The following is a 20269-nucleotide window of genomic DNA, read 5'->3' as shown; positions in this document are numbered from 1 at the left end:
ATGAAGAGTACTATAACCCAGAAAGACATATTTTGCAGATTTGGGTGAAAGCTTATCAGTTCTAGTATGAGCCAAAAGAGGATAGCAAACTGATCCAAAAATCTTGAGAAAAGAGTAATCAGGTACATAACCAAACAAGACTTCAAAAGGTGACTTGTAATTCAGAATTCTAATAGGTGTTCTATTAATCAAGTAAGTGGCAGTTAAGAAAGCATCATCCCACATTTCTTTAGGACAAAAAGAATTAAACAAAAGTGTGTTCCCCATCTCAGTGATATGCCTATGATTCCTTTCATCTAGATCATTCTGTTCCGGAGTTTTGGGACAGGAAATTCTAGTAAGAATACCACATTTATCAAGAAAAAGTTTAAAAGACCCTTTAACAAGTTCAGCAGCACCGTCAACTTGAAAAGAAAGAATTTTTGTGGAAAACTGATTCTCAGTGTGACTTTTAAAATGAGTGAAACATTGTATATCATCAGATTCAGTTCCATTGGATAAATCCAATGAAACCTACTATAATCATCTATGAAAACTATATAGTACTTATAACCATTTAAAGAAGGGACAGTAGGACCCCATACATCACAGTGTATTAATGACAATGGTTGAGTTGCATGAGAATTAAATAAATGAAAGGACAATTTCTTGCTTTTAGCAAGTTGACAAGGATGACACAGAGAAGTGGAATACGGAGTTGTTAAAACAATTTGTTTTAAAGAATAAAGTTTCTTAACAATATGACTAGAGGGGTGACCTAGTCTATCAAGCCAAACTTGAGAAGGAGCAGACACAATTGTGAATAAAGACAGAGTATAAGGTGAAGAACTTTTAGGTAAATAAATATTCCGAACATGATACGGATTATTCACTACAGTTCCATGAGCAAGAAAAGCATGTGTCAGCAAATTTCTTATCTCATATCCATATGGTATAAGCTTAAAATAACATGAATTGTCCCTTATAAACTTAGCTACTGACAACAAGTTATGTTTCATATCTGGAACTAGCAAAACAATATTGAGCCTAAAACTAGTTTTAGGTGTTTGAATAATAGAAGTTCCAGTTATCGAGAAACAAATAATCCAATATTCAATAATAAGATATTCTTACATATTTAATGATATGCCTTAAATACGCAATCATATAGGTTGTAGTTTTATTACACATACACAAGCCATTCACACAGATACAAGTCAAGTCAATATTAATTGACTTGACACATAGACATATGTATTGCCTAATAGTAACCATGTCATTGGAAAATAGCTGGTTCACAGGTCTCAACAACATAAGAAACAACTGGTGACCCTTTTTTACTCATCATCGCATTATTCTTTTCTTCCTTGACAAAATGACTTACCTTACACAAAATGCGATATCGAATGTCATATCAACTTCAACTTGAACTTCCATTGAGTCTGCAATGCAAGTTGTCATCCTTGAAACTATCAAGGTTCCTTGCTTTAAACTGATAATTGAAAGAAGAAGACTGATAAATCCAGAGCTAGACAAGACATAATATAATTCACCATGACAGGTTTTTCCTTCTTGTACCAAGTATCTTTGATGAAGCCATCTAGTACCATCTAGGTACATAAGGGTTCCTCGATATTCCTGCCCCTAGCTAGGCTGATGTTGCAGGTTGAATCACTCTCCACCACCAAATTTTGAATTCCTCATTGTTTAGCCAGCATAACACCATCACAAACTGCCCAAACCTCTTCCGAATTGTTTGAGTATTAAAAAATACACTTCCCATAGCAAGCCAAAAAACCACCAGTGTCATTCCTAACAATTCCACCAATACCTGCAAAACAATTAAAATATGAATTAGTTCTAAATATCACTATCCCAACTTTTAATAATAAATAGACAGTCTTGGTCTCGCCATCAGGAGAGGTATTCTCACACTCATTCAAGCTGGATTTCCACTGTACAAATAATTCAGTAGAGTATGAGGTCTTCTTGCTAGGATTATCCTTAGCTAAACAAGCAGGAGCAATGCATCTGGAGATCAGAGGAGATTCAAAACTACTAGTCAATCAAATGAATAGGATGTACTCTCTCAAAGAGATAACACTTGCTCCATTCAGGGCTGAAGCACAACGACTCCTGACTCATTTTTCCGACACGACCATCACCCATACTGGAGAACCAACAACATGCATGCTGATTGCTTAGCAACTCTTGCCTCCAAGTTGCAATTCGAAGGATCATAGAAATCCATCATAGTGCAAAGACGAGATGTGTCATCCACGTGGCTTAATCAAACTGAAGAAGCTCAAGCAAATGACTGGAGAGCACCTATCATTCATGAACTGAGAAGCTCCATTACAGAAGGGACGATCATCCTTAAAGAACTGAAGAACTTCTTCTTGCTTCATGGAGCCTTATACCATCGTAACCCGGATGCCTCTATATCACGATGCCTGGGTGATGAAGAAGCGAAAGAAAAACTCGAAATTGTGCATCAAGAAGTGTGCGGACAGACGCTGGTGATAACACTTTATAGAAGACTCCAGAGACTCGGGTACTATTGGCCTTCCATGGAAGCACAGTCGAGGACTTTACAGGGAGCTTGTCCTAATTGTCAGACACCTCCTCATCATTTAGAGGTGCTAACACTCCTTCACACCGCGGACTGGAGGCAGCCTTACATCGAACACCTTCAAGACAACAAATCGCCACCAGAAAAGAAAGATGCAATCAAACTCATACAGAGAGCTAAGAGATTTGTTTTTCTTGACGGAATCTTATACCGCAAAAGCTTTGGAGGAGACTTGTTGAGATGCCTAGCCGAAGATGAAATCCTGACAGTCCTGAAAGAAACTCATGAAGGAGAACATCAGGGGAAAAAGAAGTTGTTTCTCCAAATCCACGAGAAATACTACTGGCCGACTATGGAAGATGATGCAACCGCATATGCTCAGAAGTGCCATAAATGCCAGATTCACGATAATCTCATTCATGCCCCTTGTCTTCCATTACACTCTGTGAATAGTCCATGGCCTTTATATAGATGGGGACTTGATATCATCGGGAAGATCAATCCAGCATCCTCAAAGCAGCATGAATACATCATCACAGCTACTGAGTATTTCACTAAGTGGGTTGAAGCAATCCCGCTCAGAGGTACCACAGGGGTAACTATTGCAGCCTTCATCAAGGAGCATATTATATGTATATTTGGCGTCCCTAAACATATCATCACAGATAATGGGACTCCTTTCGCCAATCAAGATGTCGAGAAATTACTCAAGGAGTACGGGATTAAACAGATCTTCTCCACACCATACTACCCCCAAGGAAACGGCCAAGCGGAGAGTACCAACAAAACTTTGATCCGGATTATCAGTTGAACAATTCATGACAATCCACGACCGTGGCATGAGCAACTTGCCATGGCTTCGTGGGCTTACAAAACGGTACCAAGGAGCTCAATTGGGACGTCACCGTATTCGCTCGTCTATGGGGCTGATGCTATACTCCCAGCCGAGATAAAAATTCCTTCAGCAAGGATTGCAGCGGCTAGCGGAATACAATGGGATGAAGCTGAAGTGTCCAAGTCAAGAGTTGCTGAACTAGACATGCTTGAATCAAGGAGAGCTAAAGTAGAAAAGTACGTGGAGGCTTATAAACAGAGGGTATCCAGGGCTTACAACAAAATGGTAAAACCCCGAACTTTTCAAGTAGGAGATTTGGTATTAAAGACAGCAAAGCACATTCAACAAGACATGTCTGCTCCCAAATTCTCTCCGAAATGGGAAGGGCCGTATGTTATCATCAAAGCGGTGTCTAGTGGATACTACAAAATTTTAGCACTCAGTGGAGGAAAGGAAGGAAATATTATCAACGACAAATGGCTCAAAGCCTATTACGCTTGATCAACAGCAGATAATTAACCTTTATTTCAAATACATCTCAAATGTAATTTATTTCCTTCAAAGAGCATGCAAGATGCTCATTCGTTCATCAAATATTCATCAATTGAACAAAAACTCCTCATGCTATCAGATTATTCTACCTTGTCAGAAACCTACATTACAACTCTCCTGAATATTCACTCAGAGCAAACCATCCAGCAATGGATAATCCCTATAGGAAACCCTGTCGAGTTTCTTCTGGAAGATCCTAGTCTTTGCCTTCAAATCCTCAACCGCCTTCTCAACCCTCGCTGACTCCAAAGCCAGTATCTTTTCCTCCTCCAGTAAAGCAGTGGTCATGGAAATCGCATCAGCAGCTCCGCCGCCTTATGGATCTTAATTATCTCAAGACGACGGCGAAGCCAGCTCACATTGAATCGCAATATCTCACAATTGGAAATCATCTCATCCCACTTGTGCAGTTCCTGATTCTTGACGTCTCGCAGGTGCATTTGGTTCATTTCTTCAATGATCGGTAGCCCTGCAACTGTAGTCAAGAGAGTGGGTAGAAAACCTTTCCACACTTCCGTAGTAGCAATATGCCCATACTTTTTCCAGATCTTGGTATACAGAGGTGCATGGCACTTGGGAATGACAAATCCACCAACCATCTCATTGTCTGGGAAAGTGTTAACCAATGGAGCTTCAAACGAGAGTCCAGCTGTCGGGTATTCACAGGCGTGAACACTGTCTTCTGTCTCCACGGATTCTGCAGAATCTTCACATGCTCGATTGCCACTGTCTTCAACCTCGACCACAGTCACGGACTTTCCACTCCTTCTCCTTCTAGCATCAACAACGACACGAACATCCGCCTGTGATGAAGGGGAAGTGTTTAATTTCGCCTGAATTAGACATGGTAAAATTTCAAGGATTATAAGATTGCTTACAGATGATCCAGTCTCAGCAGGAGCCGACCTATACCGGGCAGGAGTTCTAGCAGTCCGCTTGGGCCTTGAATTGTGAGAAGAAAGATTCTTCTGGTTATCCTGCAACAAATCATCTTCTACGATCAGTAACCTCAACTGAACGAGATGGAAAAGATGTGCAACTTACCAAGATGGGCGCTTCTACTCCATGTTTCGACTGAAGTCCGTTTTGAGAAGAAGTATTATCAGCAGACATGATATGAGAGGTATGATGATCGAAATTTCTTCTGTGATGAAACTAACTTAGGAATGGAGGAAATATTGGCGCAAGTGATAAACCCTAAATCTACAAAGATATATACAAGATACGGCAGGCACTTATCTCCGATTCAGTTACGAGTTTTACTGAAACCCTAAGTCTTGAACAAGGTCAAACTGGAGATGCGGAAGTAAAATAGTGCACTGGGGACTGACCAAGGTTAATTGTGATCGGCAAGTCACACGGCCCCATGTACTATACAGCTTATGTTTGGATATTTTCATAAGATGAAGAACCACAAGGGTTAAGGGAGATTACAATGAGTTCGGCATGAAGAGTGGCTCGGTTTGCTTAATTCAATCAAGAAGAACTTGCATTAATAAAATCTCTCGTTCAAAAGGAAGACCTAAATACTTCAATAAAGTTGTTCGAATGAAGACATCTACTAAGAAGATTGAGAGTATTCAAATACCAAAAAAGAAAAAAGAGATCGAAAGTAAAGCTACTCTTCAGATCCATCTGAGTTGTCAGATTCGTCATGACTGTCTTTCTCAGAGTTTTCATTATTATCCTTCTCGGAATCCTCTTCTTCGGAATCACTGTCATGACTATTGGTGACGTCTGGATGAGCATAAAAATCATCATCTGAATCTGAATCTTCTTCAGCTTCAGCTGCAATGTTCATGGGAATTTTGAATTCTCTGGCACACTGATCAATCAAACCCCAGGCGGTTTCTTCTTCGGAAGCATCAGCATCAGAATCAGAGGGTACCCCGTCCAAAATTGGCATTTTTCCTCAGCTCTCTGTATTTTGCGTCGGGTTCGATCCTTTGTGCGCTGACGAGCATCTTTCTCATCGTCTTCGGCTTTTCTTTTCATGAGTTCGGAGAAAGTAACTCTCCGCTCATTCGAGGGTACGCTGGGCTTTGCTCCCTCATCGCGAATTACCTTGGCTATCGACTTAGGTACAGAAGCTTTGGGATCTTCGTCAGAACTGGAGGAATAACTACGACTGCTGGAAGCCGGCATTTTCTGAAACCAGGAGCATAGAGTTATCGACATGCAGATAGATTCTTCCACAAAATGATAAATCTTAAAATCTTAACTCTTTACAATTTCACTAACAATAGTGATTGTGCCGCGAGAGTTAGCACACGAAATCAATTTGTTCCTTGAAACCTGCAATAACGAACAAAACTTCATTAGTTCATGAAAAATGATTTTCTCATAAAATCATATACATAATTTTTATAACGTGAACATTCACACAACTGAACTATGAAATTTACAATAAGACATGACTTCATCATAAGTAAGTTGTCTAGTTTGAAGGTTACTCAAAACCCATGTCTTGATTTTACAAATCAATAATCAACGCAATTTGTTCATATAAATTTTCAGAATTTATCTAATAAGAACAAATCCATGTGAGTAAAATATGTCATCATGTTTCACGTAAAATATGTCACGTCTACATATATAAAAAATCTATTTTCCTTCGTATTAGTGTTTTGTTAAAAAAACGAAGGTTTATGCTAGTTTTGTGAAAGCTCACACCTCTTGTGATAAAATACTAGTTCACATGAAAGCTCATAAACAAAGTTTTATCACTGGACATAAATTTACATACATAAAATTACATGTATCTATTTTCCTCAAATGAGCATAATCTTCTAAAACGAGGTTTATTTCGGTTTTGTGAAAGCTCACATCTATTAAGGTAAAATCTTGGTTCACATGAAAGCTCATACACTAAGTTTTATCACTGGACCTAAGTCCACATACATATAAAAAATTCCTTTTAAATCAGGGATTATTATTAGTTTTCAAAACTAATGATCGAACGCACATACGTTTAATAAATTAAGGGTTTTTTCACAAAACTCACATCAACATATACCCATGTATATAATTTTAACATGATGAAAGCATGAAAAACTCATGAAATAAGCAAACTTTGAAGAAAAAAAAATTTGCACGTACCTGGTCGGTGCCGGCCGGAATTTGGTCGGATGGCGAGCTAACGACGCCGGCGGGTGGAAGACCGGCGAATTTTCTCCTGCTTCTCTCTGCCGCTGCTGCTGACGTGAAGGGAGGAAGGACAAGAAGGTGGCGGACGTGTGGGAGAAATAAAAAAGAAAAGAGGAATTAATTCCTTTTATACCTAATTTTATTTCCAAAACCTAATTCCATAAGGATTTCCTTTTTGGGCCCGACCTGTGAATCCTAAACCAACCAAGGTTCCACCATCGAATCAGCGGTTCTACACCAATTTATGTTCACTGGATGTGTTCTATTATGCCACAGAGGTTTCCGCTTAAACCATGGTTTGCTCGTTCAGTCGAAATCCGGTAACATCTTATCTTATGACTAAGTTCAATTACTTATTTTTGTCTGTACCTGGAAAATCACCATTCAATGTTGACTGAGGAACATGACTGTTCCTCACTAAGCAGGGGACTTAATGTAGATGGTGGATTTTCGACAAAGGGTAGAATTGTAAAACTATACTCCAGATTTGGCAACCGGATGAGTATTGAGGCTCATGTCTCTCATTAAAGCATGAAAGCTCATGTCATAAAATCTCTGACTGAGAAGGCTGTCTCTCAGAGTACGTGTAGATGTTTTGTCTCTCAGCTGAGGCCACGACACATCTCATGAATACTGAGCAATTTCAGTAATTACTCCGGATCCGGCAATCGGATGAGTATCGAGACTCATGTCTCTATGCATGAAATCTCATGCCACCTCTAATGGAGAAAGTCTCTCAGAGAAGATGAAGATGTGCAGTCTCTCAGCTGAGGCCACGACACATCTCATACTGTATAGAATCGAAAGATTGGGCGGCTCCTAGACAGCATGTCTGCTAGTATAGAGCGACAACGTCTTCGGAATGTAACCAGATTTTCCCCGACTATGCAAGAGGAATATGACACTCCAGCAAGTTCATATTGCTCAACCTTCAGATAATTAATGCTCCAAGACAGGAAGCCCTTCTAGTATAGAGCCGACAATTAATTATCTTAAATTGTCTGAATATCCAGCAATATTCTACGAGCCATCGTCTGAATATCCAGCAATATTCTACGAGTCGTCAATTAATCGCCTGCATATTCAGCAATATTCTACGATTCCTCGTTATATTTCGTTACTTCAATCTGTGGTTCTTCCCAGCAGAATTCCACAGGTTAGTAATAAATATTCAACGAAACAGGCATCTAAGCATCGAATAAGCCCTGACAAAAATGGTGCAAGTATACTTAACAAATAATGCACAAACCAGCATTTTGAATGCGTAAACGAACATTTCGGAAAATACGAATGAACGAGGAACCTATGCAAAATAGGAAGGAAAAATAGTAAAAATATTAGCAGAGGCGCCAGGGGACTGGGCTCACCAACCGGCCGGTCATACCTTGACCAGTCCCACGCCCAATTTTATATTTTTATCATATTTTACTAATTTTCCCTAAAATCATGAAAATTACCTAATTTCATGTATTTTTATCTAAATCACATGATTTTATCAAAAAATATTAAAATTAGGGAAAGGTGTCGCGGGACCGCCGACCGGCCGGTCATGCCTTGGACGTGGCCAGTCCCACACCTCACGCCCCATTATTTTATTATTTCCTCTTAAATTATGAAAATTCCCTTGATTTCATGAATTTTCCCTAAAATCATCACCTAATTTCATGTATTTTTCTTTAAAATCACATAAATATTAATTTATAGTTTGGAATAATATTAAATAGAAAAATCATACAAAGCTTTTGGTTGGAAACCTAGCAACAAGATGGGCTCCAACTCCTCTTTGAATAGCAACGCCTAATCTATAAAAAATGAACACCTACCTACGCCACTACTAGCGTCAATGCTAAATAGACAATTCTTCAGACGCTTGAAAAAAATTAAAGTATCCTCACCCAGTTCTCCTAAGGTAGTAAAGGCAAGAACACCCAATCCATATCCATGTGCAGCACACTTGTCCGAGTATTTGGTATGTTTACGTGAAACAACACCAGAAATAGCCTTACCGGGGATAAAGGAGCGGACACCATCATCAGTGAAAGGAGAGACACCTGTAACATCCATACAAACATCTTTCCCATTCTCCCAGTTGAGAACAAGAATATCAGCGGGCTTTAGATCTTTGCCATCATCTGACCGAAGACCGAGAGAAACCTCCTTGCGCGCAGGTACATTGGCTTTGTATCAAATATCAAAGACAACATCACGAACAACGTCATGACGAAACTTATATCCAATATCTTTAGCACAATGAAGCGCATGATCTCCAAATATGTCCATAGATTTGTTGCAACTTGGGCATAAACTATTGTCAACAAACAGAGGAATACCAAGATGATAACAAATCACAACTCTAAATTGTCGAGGTCCAAGACATTGATTAAGCCCACTAATGGGCACCGCCAAGAGGTAATCTTGGGCATGCTTGACACGGTTGCATTGCCATAGTGCAGAATCTCTTGCAAACAAATGAAATTGGTCTGGGATTTGATTCTTGACTGCATCAAAATCACATGATTTCATCAAAAAAATAATAAAATTAGGGAAAGGTGTCGCGGGACCGCCGGCCGGCCGGTCATGCCTTGGCCGTGGCCGGTCCCACACCTCACGCCCCATTATTTTATTATTTCCTCTTAAATTAGGAAAATTCCCTTGATTTCATGAATTTTCCCTAAAATTACCTAATTTCATGTATTTTCTCTAAAGTTAATGAAAATATTAAAAAATTAGGGAAAACTTGTGGGACCAGGCTCTAGCTGTCCGGACATGCCCTAGCCGGTCCCACATGCCTATTATTTTATTATTATTTGGTATTTTGTTTCCTGATTTCATGAAAACTCCCTGATTTCAACAAAATATCTTGGTTTTCAACAAATCCTTTTGATTTTACGAAAGTTAGCTAAAATCATCAAAAATTACATAAAATTGGGAAGAGTGGCTTGGGACCCGCGCTCATGGCCGACCGGCCATGCCTTAGCCATACCGGTCCCACACTCCCATTCCCTATTTTATTATTATTTTATCTCTCATGAGAGTTCCATAATTTCACTAAACTCTCCAGTTTCATGAAATTTCCCTCAAATCAGAGAAAACACATAAAATCACATAAAACTAGGATAAACATGTGGGACCGCGTCTGTCAGCAAAACCATGGATTTTATTTCTATGCCCTAGCCGTGCCAGTCCCACACCTTGAAATCCCATGTTTTATTTATTATTTACATCATCTCATGTATTTTTGCCGGTTTCAGCAAAACCATGGATTTTGCATATTTTCTCCAAATGTTGCTCAAATGTGCATCAGAAAATATCAAAATTCTCAGGACTGAAGCACGGACACTGTGGTGACCCGGGCACATCCCCTTGACCGACCAAGAGTGACCCTGAGGCTTGCAAACAGCTGGTCTCGCATGTTTTAATGATTTTAACCTAATTTGCTCAGTTGCTCATATTAGGTTTGAACTCTTTCCAAACGATTGGAAGTTCGCTCAAACGACCATCTACTGGTCCCACGACCATCAAGAGCCGGTCTCATGACCTCTTGGTCGGCCCCTCATATTTTCTACGTCAGTTTTTTATGATTTGTTACTCACACGAGCATTATTTCAGTAAATGATTAAACCGGCATTTAATCATTCTTTCACCAACTGGTCCTCAAAAGACTTTGGTATTTTTTGCTCATTCGAGCATCTGGGCGTTATATGGTGAACCCGTCATCCCATATGGCCGGTCTTGTGTTGATTTGCAATAAATCATCATTTCGGTAAAATTAGGGTTTTGAATCCAGAGCTCTGCAGAAACGTGATTCTGTGCAGATTCGAACACTCTGATAATTTTATGTTGATTCCATGATTGATATTCATATTTATTTTGCTCAACTCAGCAGTCAGTAACTTAGATTAACATTTTATTTGGTCCAGCTACCAACAATTCATCAAAAGAACAATATTTGTTCAAACTAGCAATATTTGCTTGAACTAGCAATATTCGCTCGACCGACAATATTTACTCAATTAACAATATTCGCTCAGACTAGCAATATTTGCTCAAATCAAAGAATATTGGTTCAACTATCAATATTCAACAATTTAGCAACACAGTTTTGCTCGTCTTAGGTTATAATGACACCTCATCTCAGCAGACACATTAAATTTATGATTTCGAAACATTTGCTAATCATGTTCAACTCAGCGCTACATGGACTCATCATCCCATAAAGTCAGCAACTGACTCCACAATCATGATATTTTAATCATGTCACATGGGGGGTATTAACTAGGGTTTTGGTCTGGCGGTCTACGACACGTGTGTTCACCCACGACGAGAATGCGAGCAAGTCGTGCAATCAGTTGGAAGAGTCAGCAAAGTAGTGGGTGGAAAGTTAACCAAGTCCTCCGCACGATGAGTAATTGGTTTTAACATGATTTTCCACTTCCCCACTCTCTGATTCCAACAACTGTCACACTTCATGGGATCATGGTGTTTTCAACTCCGGCATTATAAAATGTCCCTGAATCCTGATTGAAAGGACATAAGTTTTTCGAACAATCGAACAACATTCGCCAAAACAAGCAATTTCTCATCAAAGTTCATACAGACAATCTTTCGTCTACACGAACTCACAAAAATTACTCCCAATTGAGCAAAATCCAATCATTCAGAGCATTTTCACGTTGAATTCACAACACACCTACAATCTCAGATCACCATTGATCTCACGCATTTCTCAGCTTCCCTCCTACAGATAAACCCATCCTCTCTTGTGAACGAATTGACTCTGGAACGACCATTGTTCTTGGTTTAGGCCGGGGTCTTACAGATTGATCTCTCGAACTTAAAGCACTCTCTTCTTGCAGTGCATCTGTGTGAGGTTCAACATTTCGCTCGGTTCAAGGAGTCTCCACACGGTCGACTCTTCAATTCCGTAAAAACCAGCAAATCGTTTTTCCCCATTCACAGATGGACACTAGAAAATCCACAGCTGGTTACTGCGTGTTTCTTGGTGACTCTCTCATCTCCTAGCAATCCAAGAAACAACTAACTGTCTCTCAATCAAGCACTGAAACAGAGTATAAAGCTCTTTCAATCCTAGTTGTTGAGGTAATGTGGCTCTTCAAACTTCTAACCGAACTTCACATTTCACTAAAGACTCGTTTTACTCTTTATTATGACAATGATGAAGCTAGATCCCTTGCTGCAAATCCCGTGTCATGCCCGGACTAAACACATATTCAAGTCGACTATCACTTTGTTCATGATCTGCTTGAAGCTGACTTTGTGTCTTTCACTTACGTACCTTCATCTGAACAGTTAGCTGACATTCTCACCAAGGGGTTAACCTATCATATCTTTTCCAGATTGCGTATCAATCTGATGTATTTTACTACCCTTGCATCAGATTGGGTGCGTGTGTTATTAGATAGCTCTATTAGATTTATGTATGGCGCTTGGGTGCTTTTATCTTTTCTTTTTTCATCCAAGTTATTGTTAGTTGTCTGGTAGCTTTTTCTCTGTTAGATTTCTGTTAATCTTAACCCTGGCATGTGCTATAAATGCTCAAGGATTTCTCTTGTAAGGGATGTGCAATCATAACCATTTTATGGGATAAACTCTTTCTATATTACCCTTGCTGATAACTCTGTTAACGAACTTGACCCGTCAGGAAACCTTACTCTTTTTAGAGATTCTTGATACCCTCCCTCTCTGGGATGAATTTCCATCACTACTAACTGTAGTTGGATCCCGTGATCCTCTTGTTCAATCGGAGTTCCTCGGTAAGATTATCCTCTCAAACTCACTTATGTAACAATCATTAACATCTTTAGTCTTTATTATCCATAGTTAGGATAATGTATTGCATGGAAAAAAGCTTGCTCTTGCTAAAGCGATGATTTAAATCTTAGTCAACTGATGCTAGAGAGTGATTCTCATGTGCTAAATGAAAATATCAATTTTCAAAGTTTTGATGATTCCGCTGCTACTACGTACTACTGATTCTTGGTGGAAAGATGTGCAACTTTATGTTTATAGTATATGAATTTGAAGTGTAATTTTTTTTCTCCCAAAGGGATATTTTGATTTGAGTGCACATCACTTAGCCAATTGGATTAGGAAAAATAATTGTAATGCATTTTGGAGCTCACCTCTTCTACGATTGTCTAGTTTATTTGAAAAGTAAGATGATTTAATCAAAGTTTTAGTTCGCTTAAGAAAAAAAAGATAATCGAGCTAACCATGTAAGGGAAAGTGACCACATATGTAGAACTGTACATGGTACGATTTGGTACAGTTTGGACGAAACCAAGGGTGACGACGTTTAAGTTTTTGAAACCGTAACAAGCCATTTCATAAATGGTTTGGTACAAAGCTGAACCGAGATAGTTCCATGAAACCGTAACAAAAAAAATTAATTTTTATTGGTTCCGAGTATAAGATAATTTTATTTCTTCAAAAATAAACCTGTTGTAACAATAATCAATTAATAACTTGTTGGAACATGTAATTTTTCTAACTTCAAACACACCAAAAGCTCCCCACATATATATATATACACATATATACGGGATACGAGTCATATGAAACACCAATACAAACATCCATAGTTATAGTTATGCCCAAATTTAACGGGCGAAAGAGAAATAATCTAATGACTTTTATTAATTGTTTAAACCAAAATGATTCGATTCGATTTGGCTTAGAATAATAATTTAATCAGAATCATGAACATCCCTACGTACAGTACATTACCCCCTCAAAAAACCTAACAAGATGGACTAGTCCCCCGCCATCTCTTAAGAACCAATTTCAGTTCAATCAATGGAAAAAATTAGTGAAAATGTGAAATCCAACTTTTAGTCCATGCCTCTTGGCCGCACTATGGACAAGTAGGGGTTGATGAATCTATTAGAATGGCTGCTATAATAAGACAAAATAAGGTCACTAGTAAATAATTCTAAAAGCCCCTTATCCAAACCATAAAAAGTTACGTTTTTTATTTTATTTTTATTTTTGAAGCCAACCGTAACACACTAAAGCCAACTGTAACTCATTACATTCAAACGTAACTCATGTTTTTGGTTTTTCGAAACCAACCGTAACTGATATATTTGGTTTTTCGGAACCAACAATAACTCACTAAATCCAATCGTAACTAGTTACGGTTGGCTTCTGAAAAGTGTAACTCATTAAATCCAACCGTAACTGGTATATTTGGTTTTTCGGAACCAACTATAACTCACTAAAGCCAACCGTAACTGGTTCTGAAATCGTTTTGTTTTTTCGAATTTGATTGAGAAAAAATAACATACTTCAATCTCATTTGCAATAGATTGATTTTGGATCGTTGATTAGAATTAGATAATTAGGTTTGGTTTTTTTTTTTTAGGTTTGATTGACAGAAGGGTTATTGATGATGATTGATTTTGAATTGTTGTTGATGATGATTGATTTTAAGTTATTGTTGAATTGTTGTTGATGATGATTGATTGTTGAATTGTTGTTGATGATGATTGATTTTTGACTTTTATTTTCACAGAAAATATGTGTGAAATATGTGGATTTTTTCCCCTTTATATATTAATTGGGAAAAAGAGTCCTTATATGGTGGATACTCGAATGCCGAATTAAATTTAGACTTCCAAAAAATTCTGAACACGGTACGTTAGGTTTAAAGTTTTTCTTTTGAGTTTGTAATTTTTAAACCAATCATACGTTGCCAAGTGTCTTCACGAATTCCAAATTGAATTTGGTTTCCCTTTTTTGATCTTTTTCCTATTCTTTTTAAACCAGTCATACGTTGTCAAGTGTCTTCACCAAACGCTCGTTTCATAAAACTCAAAAAAGGCCTATTTCGACCAATAGGAAGCGAGGATTTCCTCACCATTCAACATGAAAGCTTTATTTGTCTAGGCTTTTAAGTCTTTAGATTGATGAAAGGACACCCCCTAACCAACTAACTAGACATTAGGATTATGATGAAGCCCCTCTAATAAATTCAACAACCCTATAATAGGTTTCATGGACAAATAGGGGTCCTTCACCACCATAGTATGCAGTTGTTGGCAATTTTAATCTCTACTGCTAATCAGTAGCTAGTTTAGTTTTTACCGCATGCGAGTTAGAAAAGGGGAAGAAAATCCTTTCGGAGTTTACTTTGACAACAACCGAGTCGGACAAGAACAACGTACAGCAACAAAATACCAGCAACACACAGACACCTCCAGCCCAAAATCTCTTTCTCTCTTTATACCACCGATCAAAGGAGGCGAGGGAGGTCGTTGAATTGCCTCTTCTCCTCTCGCTCTCTCACTCAATCTCCAAAAATGAACGGCGGTCCATCTGGTTTCCGTAAGTATTTTGTCATTTCCAACCTAACGATGCCCTAATTTGCAGATCTCTCCTTGTTTGTATTTTTTGACGAAATCTCTTGATTTTTCTTTTTGAAGAGAATGCTCCTGTCTCAAGAGCCTTCGTTCTTGCTTCTGGACTCCTTACGATTTACTTTGGGATTCAAGGTCGTTCATCCACACTTGGACTATCATATCAGGTATCCTTCCGATTTTTGTATTGATTTTGTTCTTCTCATACCTAACTTAATATGGGTATTTGTTAAGTTTTTTATTGGGGTCGTGAGTATTGCTTAATTTGACATTGAAGCTGTTTGATATACCCTAAGACGTTATCTGCTACTCAATGGGTTTAGATTTTTTCTAAATTTAGTTTTACTGAACGGTGAACTGTGTTACGTCCCAATTGCGACCATTTGTTGGCGGAACTGTAGTTTATAGTGAAAGAAGGATATATTAATGCCTTTTATGAAACTCCTAACCTTGAATCTAACCTAAGTACCAAAATAATGATGTATATCTTATGTTTGCTCTTCATGATCGACTGCGAAGCTATAAATTATATCCTGGACTTTGGATTTCGTCAAAAGAGATAATGTCATCATGTCATCCTCAGTAACATCTTTGTGCTTAGGGTTGACCATATATAAAATATGAAACTTAATCATATGATTCTAGCTTATGTCAAAGCATTGTGATATTCTTGATCTGATTAATGTGTCTCAACTTTGCGTGTTGCTACTTTCCTGTTGTATCATCTGAAAAGGTAGGATCTCCTTTCTATTATTATCCACTCGCCGTCGTTCTTTGCATCGGATATGAGAGACAGCATTTCCATTGTCTCTCTATCATGTCAAATGGAAAATGTAAAACTTGGTTATTACATCAGCACTCATGTTATTTGCTCAAACGTTCAAGTTGCAGTACAGCATATAGTTTAAACTTTAAACTCCAGATAACCAACCTTTTCAGTCATGAGTTTACCTTCGTATCGAAACATGTGTTGTCTGTGTTACATAGAAGAAGCCCAGTGCTACAATCACCGGTAATCTAAGTCCTTACCCATTCTTGACTAAATCCTTTCATTGTTTCTTTTTTTGATAAAAAGTGAATCATATTTGTGATTATGATGATTTCCCTGTGCAGATTGAAAAATTCGAGCAGTATGACCAAATGTATTTCATTTTTTCTTACAGGAAAGTTTCAAAAAGCTTAAAATATGGAAGCTAATTGCATCAGTCTTTGCGTTTTCATCCACCCCGGAACTGATGTTCGGATTGTACTTACTGTACTACTTCAGGGTATTCGAGAGACAGATAGGCTCCAATAAATACTCGGTTAGTAAGGATTGACAGTTCTAGCTTCTCTTGCTGGCCATCAGTTGAAGAATTTTTCAGAATCTTTTGCTAGCTTGTCCTGCAGACATTGAGTTCCACCATTAGGCCATGCATCCAAGTAATTTCACATTTGAAGTTCCAGACTGAACACACACTAAGCCAGCATATAACACTTAGTCATTCCGAGTGACCATTTTGCGCAGTTCAAAATGGCTGAAATGCTCACAGCAAAAGATTCACTAATATATAACACCCATAGACTGAAGTAATATTGATAGTCCGTAGTTCGTTTGTCCTCATGTGCAGTGGGTACTGGATTGGTTTCTTACAGAATTCTTCTATTGTGTTGTGCAGGTTTTTATCTTGTTCTCTGTGATCGTTTCATCAGTGTTCGAGGTGCTTGCATTGACGCTCCTTAAAGGTACACTCCTTTATAAAAACTTCTAATGTTGCTCTTTTGATTCATATTGGCATATTGCGTTCAATTACTGTATAAGTTTTTCGGTGTCATAGATACTAAAGATTTACAAATGGAAGTCCTAGAAACCTCGTTTCCAGCTTATGCACTAATACTCTAATAGATACCCCAATCCCCGTAAATTGGGATATAGGTTGAAGTGCTTCATATTAACTGATAGTAAGCAGTTGACCACCTGACATACAAAGTACTGACAATCATTTGTGCCCTTCCATATGATACAGCTAGCAAGGGTAGAGGATGGCAACATAGAGACTTAGTGCAGTAAACATTTACAATCTTAACTACTTACAGGCTGCATATATCAAGCAGGGTTGAGGAGTTTCTAATTTAGCAGTTCACTTCTAATCATTTTATTTTCTTTTTTCATCTTGTGGCACACTTGTTATATGAAAGAATTTCTTGTGAGTATTCTGTTTTCGCCCATTCATGCTGCAATGATCACCACGGGACTTGACTAAAAACCTCTACAGTGAAGAGCTATGTTAATCTGCTTTTTGCTGCCTCCATACCCAATCAGCATATCCCTCTTAAGGAAATAACCGAGGATTAATTTTGCTCCTTTTTGTTTGCAGATCCCACCTTGAATATATTAACCTCAGGACCCTATGGTCTTATATTTTCGTCATTCGTACCATTCTACTTTGACATTCCAGTTTCAACACGGTTTCGCATATTTGGTGTTAGCATCTCTGACAAGTCCTTCATATATTTAGCCGGTCTACAGGTAACCTTTTTGTTTTTTAACTTAATGGTTTGGTTTTCTTCTATGGTGTATGGAACTTCGACCGTATGAATCTAACTCTGTTTCAATTTTACAGCTTCTGTTTTCATCCTGGAAAAGGTCTATCCTTCCAGGTATATGTGGTATTCTTGCTGGTTCCTTCTATCGCCTCAACATTCTTCGCATCCGCAAGATAAAGGTTACTTTCTGATTCTTTTTTTTTTTTAAATCTAACTAATCAAAATAATCAGTAAGGTCCAATAAGATAATGTATCGAGCCAAACTCAAAAACAATAGTTACTTTTAAAGAAATAAGTATATTATTTGTATATGAACGCCTTCCGTGGGATTCCTGAAACATAAGGCGTTCCCTATAATTAAAAGTTTGAGTTATGACAGTTTGATTTTAAATTAGTCGCTAATTCTGCAAATCCAAGCATGTTGTTCTTGAAATGCGATTGTGATTTTTTTTCAGTTCCCGGCATTCATCGCCTCATTCTTCTCACGGCTCTCTTTGCCTTCACCTGGGACTACACCCCCTACAACATCAAGCAGGAATGTCATTGGAAACATACCTTCTTTCACAGGTCGTGAAGTGCAGGCAAGTATCTTAACTAGTTTTATATTAGTCTTACTCCTAAAGCAGTTAAGATTTTGTATCTTTAAAACCATTCCACTGAAAGACATAATGATTTTGGGTGTCTATGTTCTGAAGGGTTGAGGAAACTAAAATAGTAGTAGAAGATTTGTCTTTAAGGAATCATTGTCCTCTTTTTAGCACTTACCCACATATCTTCTTCATCCAATGTATGATTTGCGTATCAAATTTGTTCATAATATGAACAGTAACCTAGTGCGGGAGTCCATATGCATATGTCGTCCAATTTGAATCATTGATACAACTACTACATCATTTTATTCCACATTGGATCTGTGTGGCGTGTTTAGTTATCAGCCTGTTGTTAATGTGAATATTGCCACGCTAGTTCACCTAGAGAAGTCTATATCGTGAAATACTTTCTTTTTTTTCTGATGCGGCACTCGTGGGCTACTCTTTAGGCCCACTATCTCATGTATCAATGAAATAGTAAATATATTACGATTTCATTAGAAATTTCTTAAAATTGTCCCGATTCTCTTGAAACACTCCTTAGTTATTTGCCAGAACTCGGTTTGTGGTTTACAACCATCAACTGACAATGTGTCGAAGCCTCAAAGGTGGGGCAGCAGGTGTAAGATAATTATGCAAATAAAGCATTTCTTGATTGGGGTTTTCCTCTCCTATTTGTATCATATGCTTTGTAGAACTGAGGTTTATACACCTTGACCTCACCTCGCGGCATACATACCATGGGTAGACTAAACCATGGTAAAAAATTTTTTTATTTTGCGTCTATCTTCTGCGGAAAATTCCCTATGCTTGTACCTTTTGAACTTGATCATTATCATTTCTTTCGACTAATCTTTTTTTTTTTTTTTCTGTGTGTGTTTAGAGAAATAATCCGATTGCTCCACCTGCTTTCACCGCGGAGCCACCTGAGGAATCCATTACTACATTGGTGTCGATGGGGTTCGATAGAAACACTGCAAGGCAGGCACTGATACATGCAAGAAATGACATCAACATGGCTACAAACATTCTCCTTGAGTCTCAATCCAACTGATAAAATCATCAATATCTTTTTGCTATAAGGAGGCGAGTATAGATTGTTTAAATTCTTCGAAAGGGATACAGCCATTTGAGAAGGATCTTACCAGTCCAAAGTAGTGTAATTGATCTGCTGTGCTGTTTGGGAACCATGTAAGGTTTTCATGGTATCACCGTTGTCATTTTTCTGTTTCTAGGGTTGTCCATTATGAAGAAAGTTATACCGTGACTACTAATGAAATCTCTTAACACTAGGCCTGACTGTATAAAAGTTTTTTTTTTGGATATTAAAAATCTGTTCATACCTAATTACCAGAGGAGATTCAGCTTTGTATAGTTGCAGCTTCGAATATGTATGCAGGCTCTTCAGTTCAATTGGTTTCTACATTTTTCTGGTCTCAGGTTTTAGTGTTCTTTTTAGTTCATGTTATACTCTTTGATCAATATCAGTTGTCAACAATTTTATTTTAAAGCAACAGCAATAGTTAGATGACATCTGCCTCCAAAGTGGAGGAGTACCACCAGAATGGTGAACTTTGTGCTCCACTAATACTGGAGTTTGCAGGAACTCCACTAATATTGGAGTTTGCAGGAATCCTGAAAATTACTGGGTTAGTACTTCTGTGATTGATTCCACAGGCACAAGTCTGCC

At 38.2% G+C, this 20269-nt stretch overlaps 1 protein-coding gene across 1 annotated transcript; it reads left to right on the top strand.

Moving 5' to 3' along the window:
* Nucleotides 1-15233: 15233 nt before the first annotated feature.
* On the top strand, nucleotides 15234-20018 carry LOC113313394 (rhomboid-like protein 20). The gene is made up of 8 exons (XM_026562154.1): nucleotides 15234-15431; nucleotides 15530-15630; nucleotides 16627-16767; nucleotides 17122-17188; nucleotides 17821-17972; nucleotides 18067-18168; nucleotides 18445-18570; nucleotides 19463-20018. Exons 1-8 carry the CDS (start codon nucleotides 15407-15409, stop codon nucleotides 19631-19633), a joined length of 885 nt encoding a protein of 294 aa, XP_026417939.1. The 5' UTR covers nucleotides 15234-15406; the 3' UTR covers nucleotides 19634-20018.
* Nucleotides 20019-20269: the final 251 nt, after the last annotated feature.

The sequence above is a fragment of the Papaver somniferum genome, chromosome 9 (genome assembly GCF_003573695.1).
Source record: "Papaver somniferum cultivar HN1 chromosome 9, ASM357369v1, whole genome shotgun sequence".
Lineage (NCBI taxonomy): Eukaryota > Viridiplantae > Streptophyta > Magnoliopsida > Ranunculales > Papaveraceae > Papaver > Papaver somniferum.
The sequence above is the reverse complement of the archived record's forward strand: the minus strand, read 5'-3'. Positions and strand labels throughout refer to the sequence as shown.

Excerpts from the sequence above, each read along its gene's own strand:
- LOC113313394 (XM_026562154.1), top strand. The coding sequence starts at position 15,407 with ATGAACGGCGGTCCATCTGGTTTCC. Across the intron at positions 16,768-17,121 it reads TAGGCTCCAATAAATACTCG|GTTTTTATCTTGTTCTCTGT; the intron begins GTTAGTAAGGAT and ends TGTGTTGTGCAG. Across the intron at positions 17,189-17,820 it reads TGCATTGACGCTCCTTAAAG|ATCCCACCTTGAATATATTA; the intron begins GTACACTCCTTT and ends TTTTGTTTGCAG.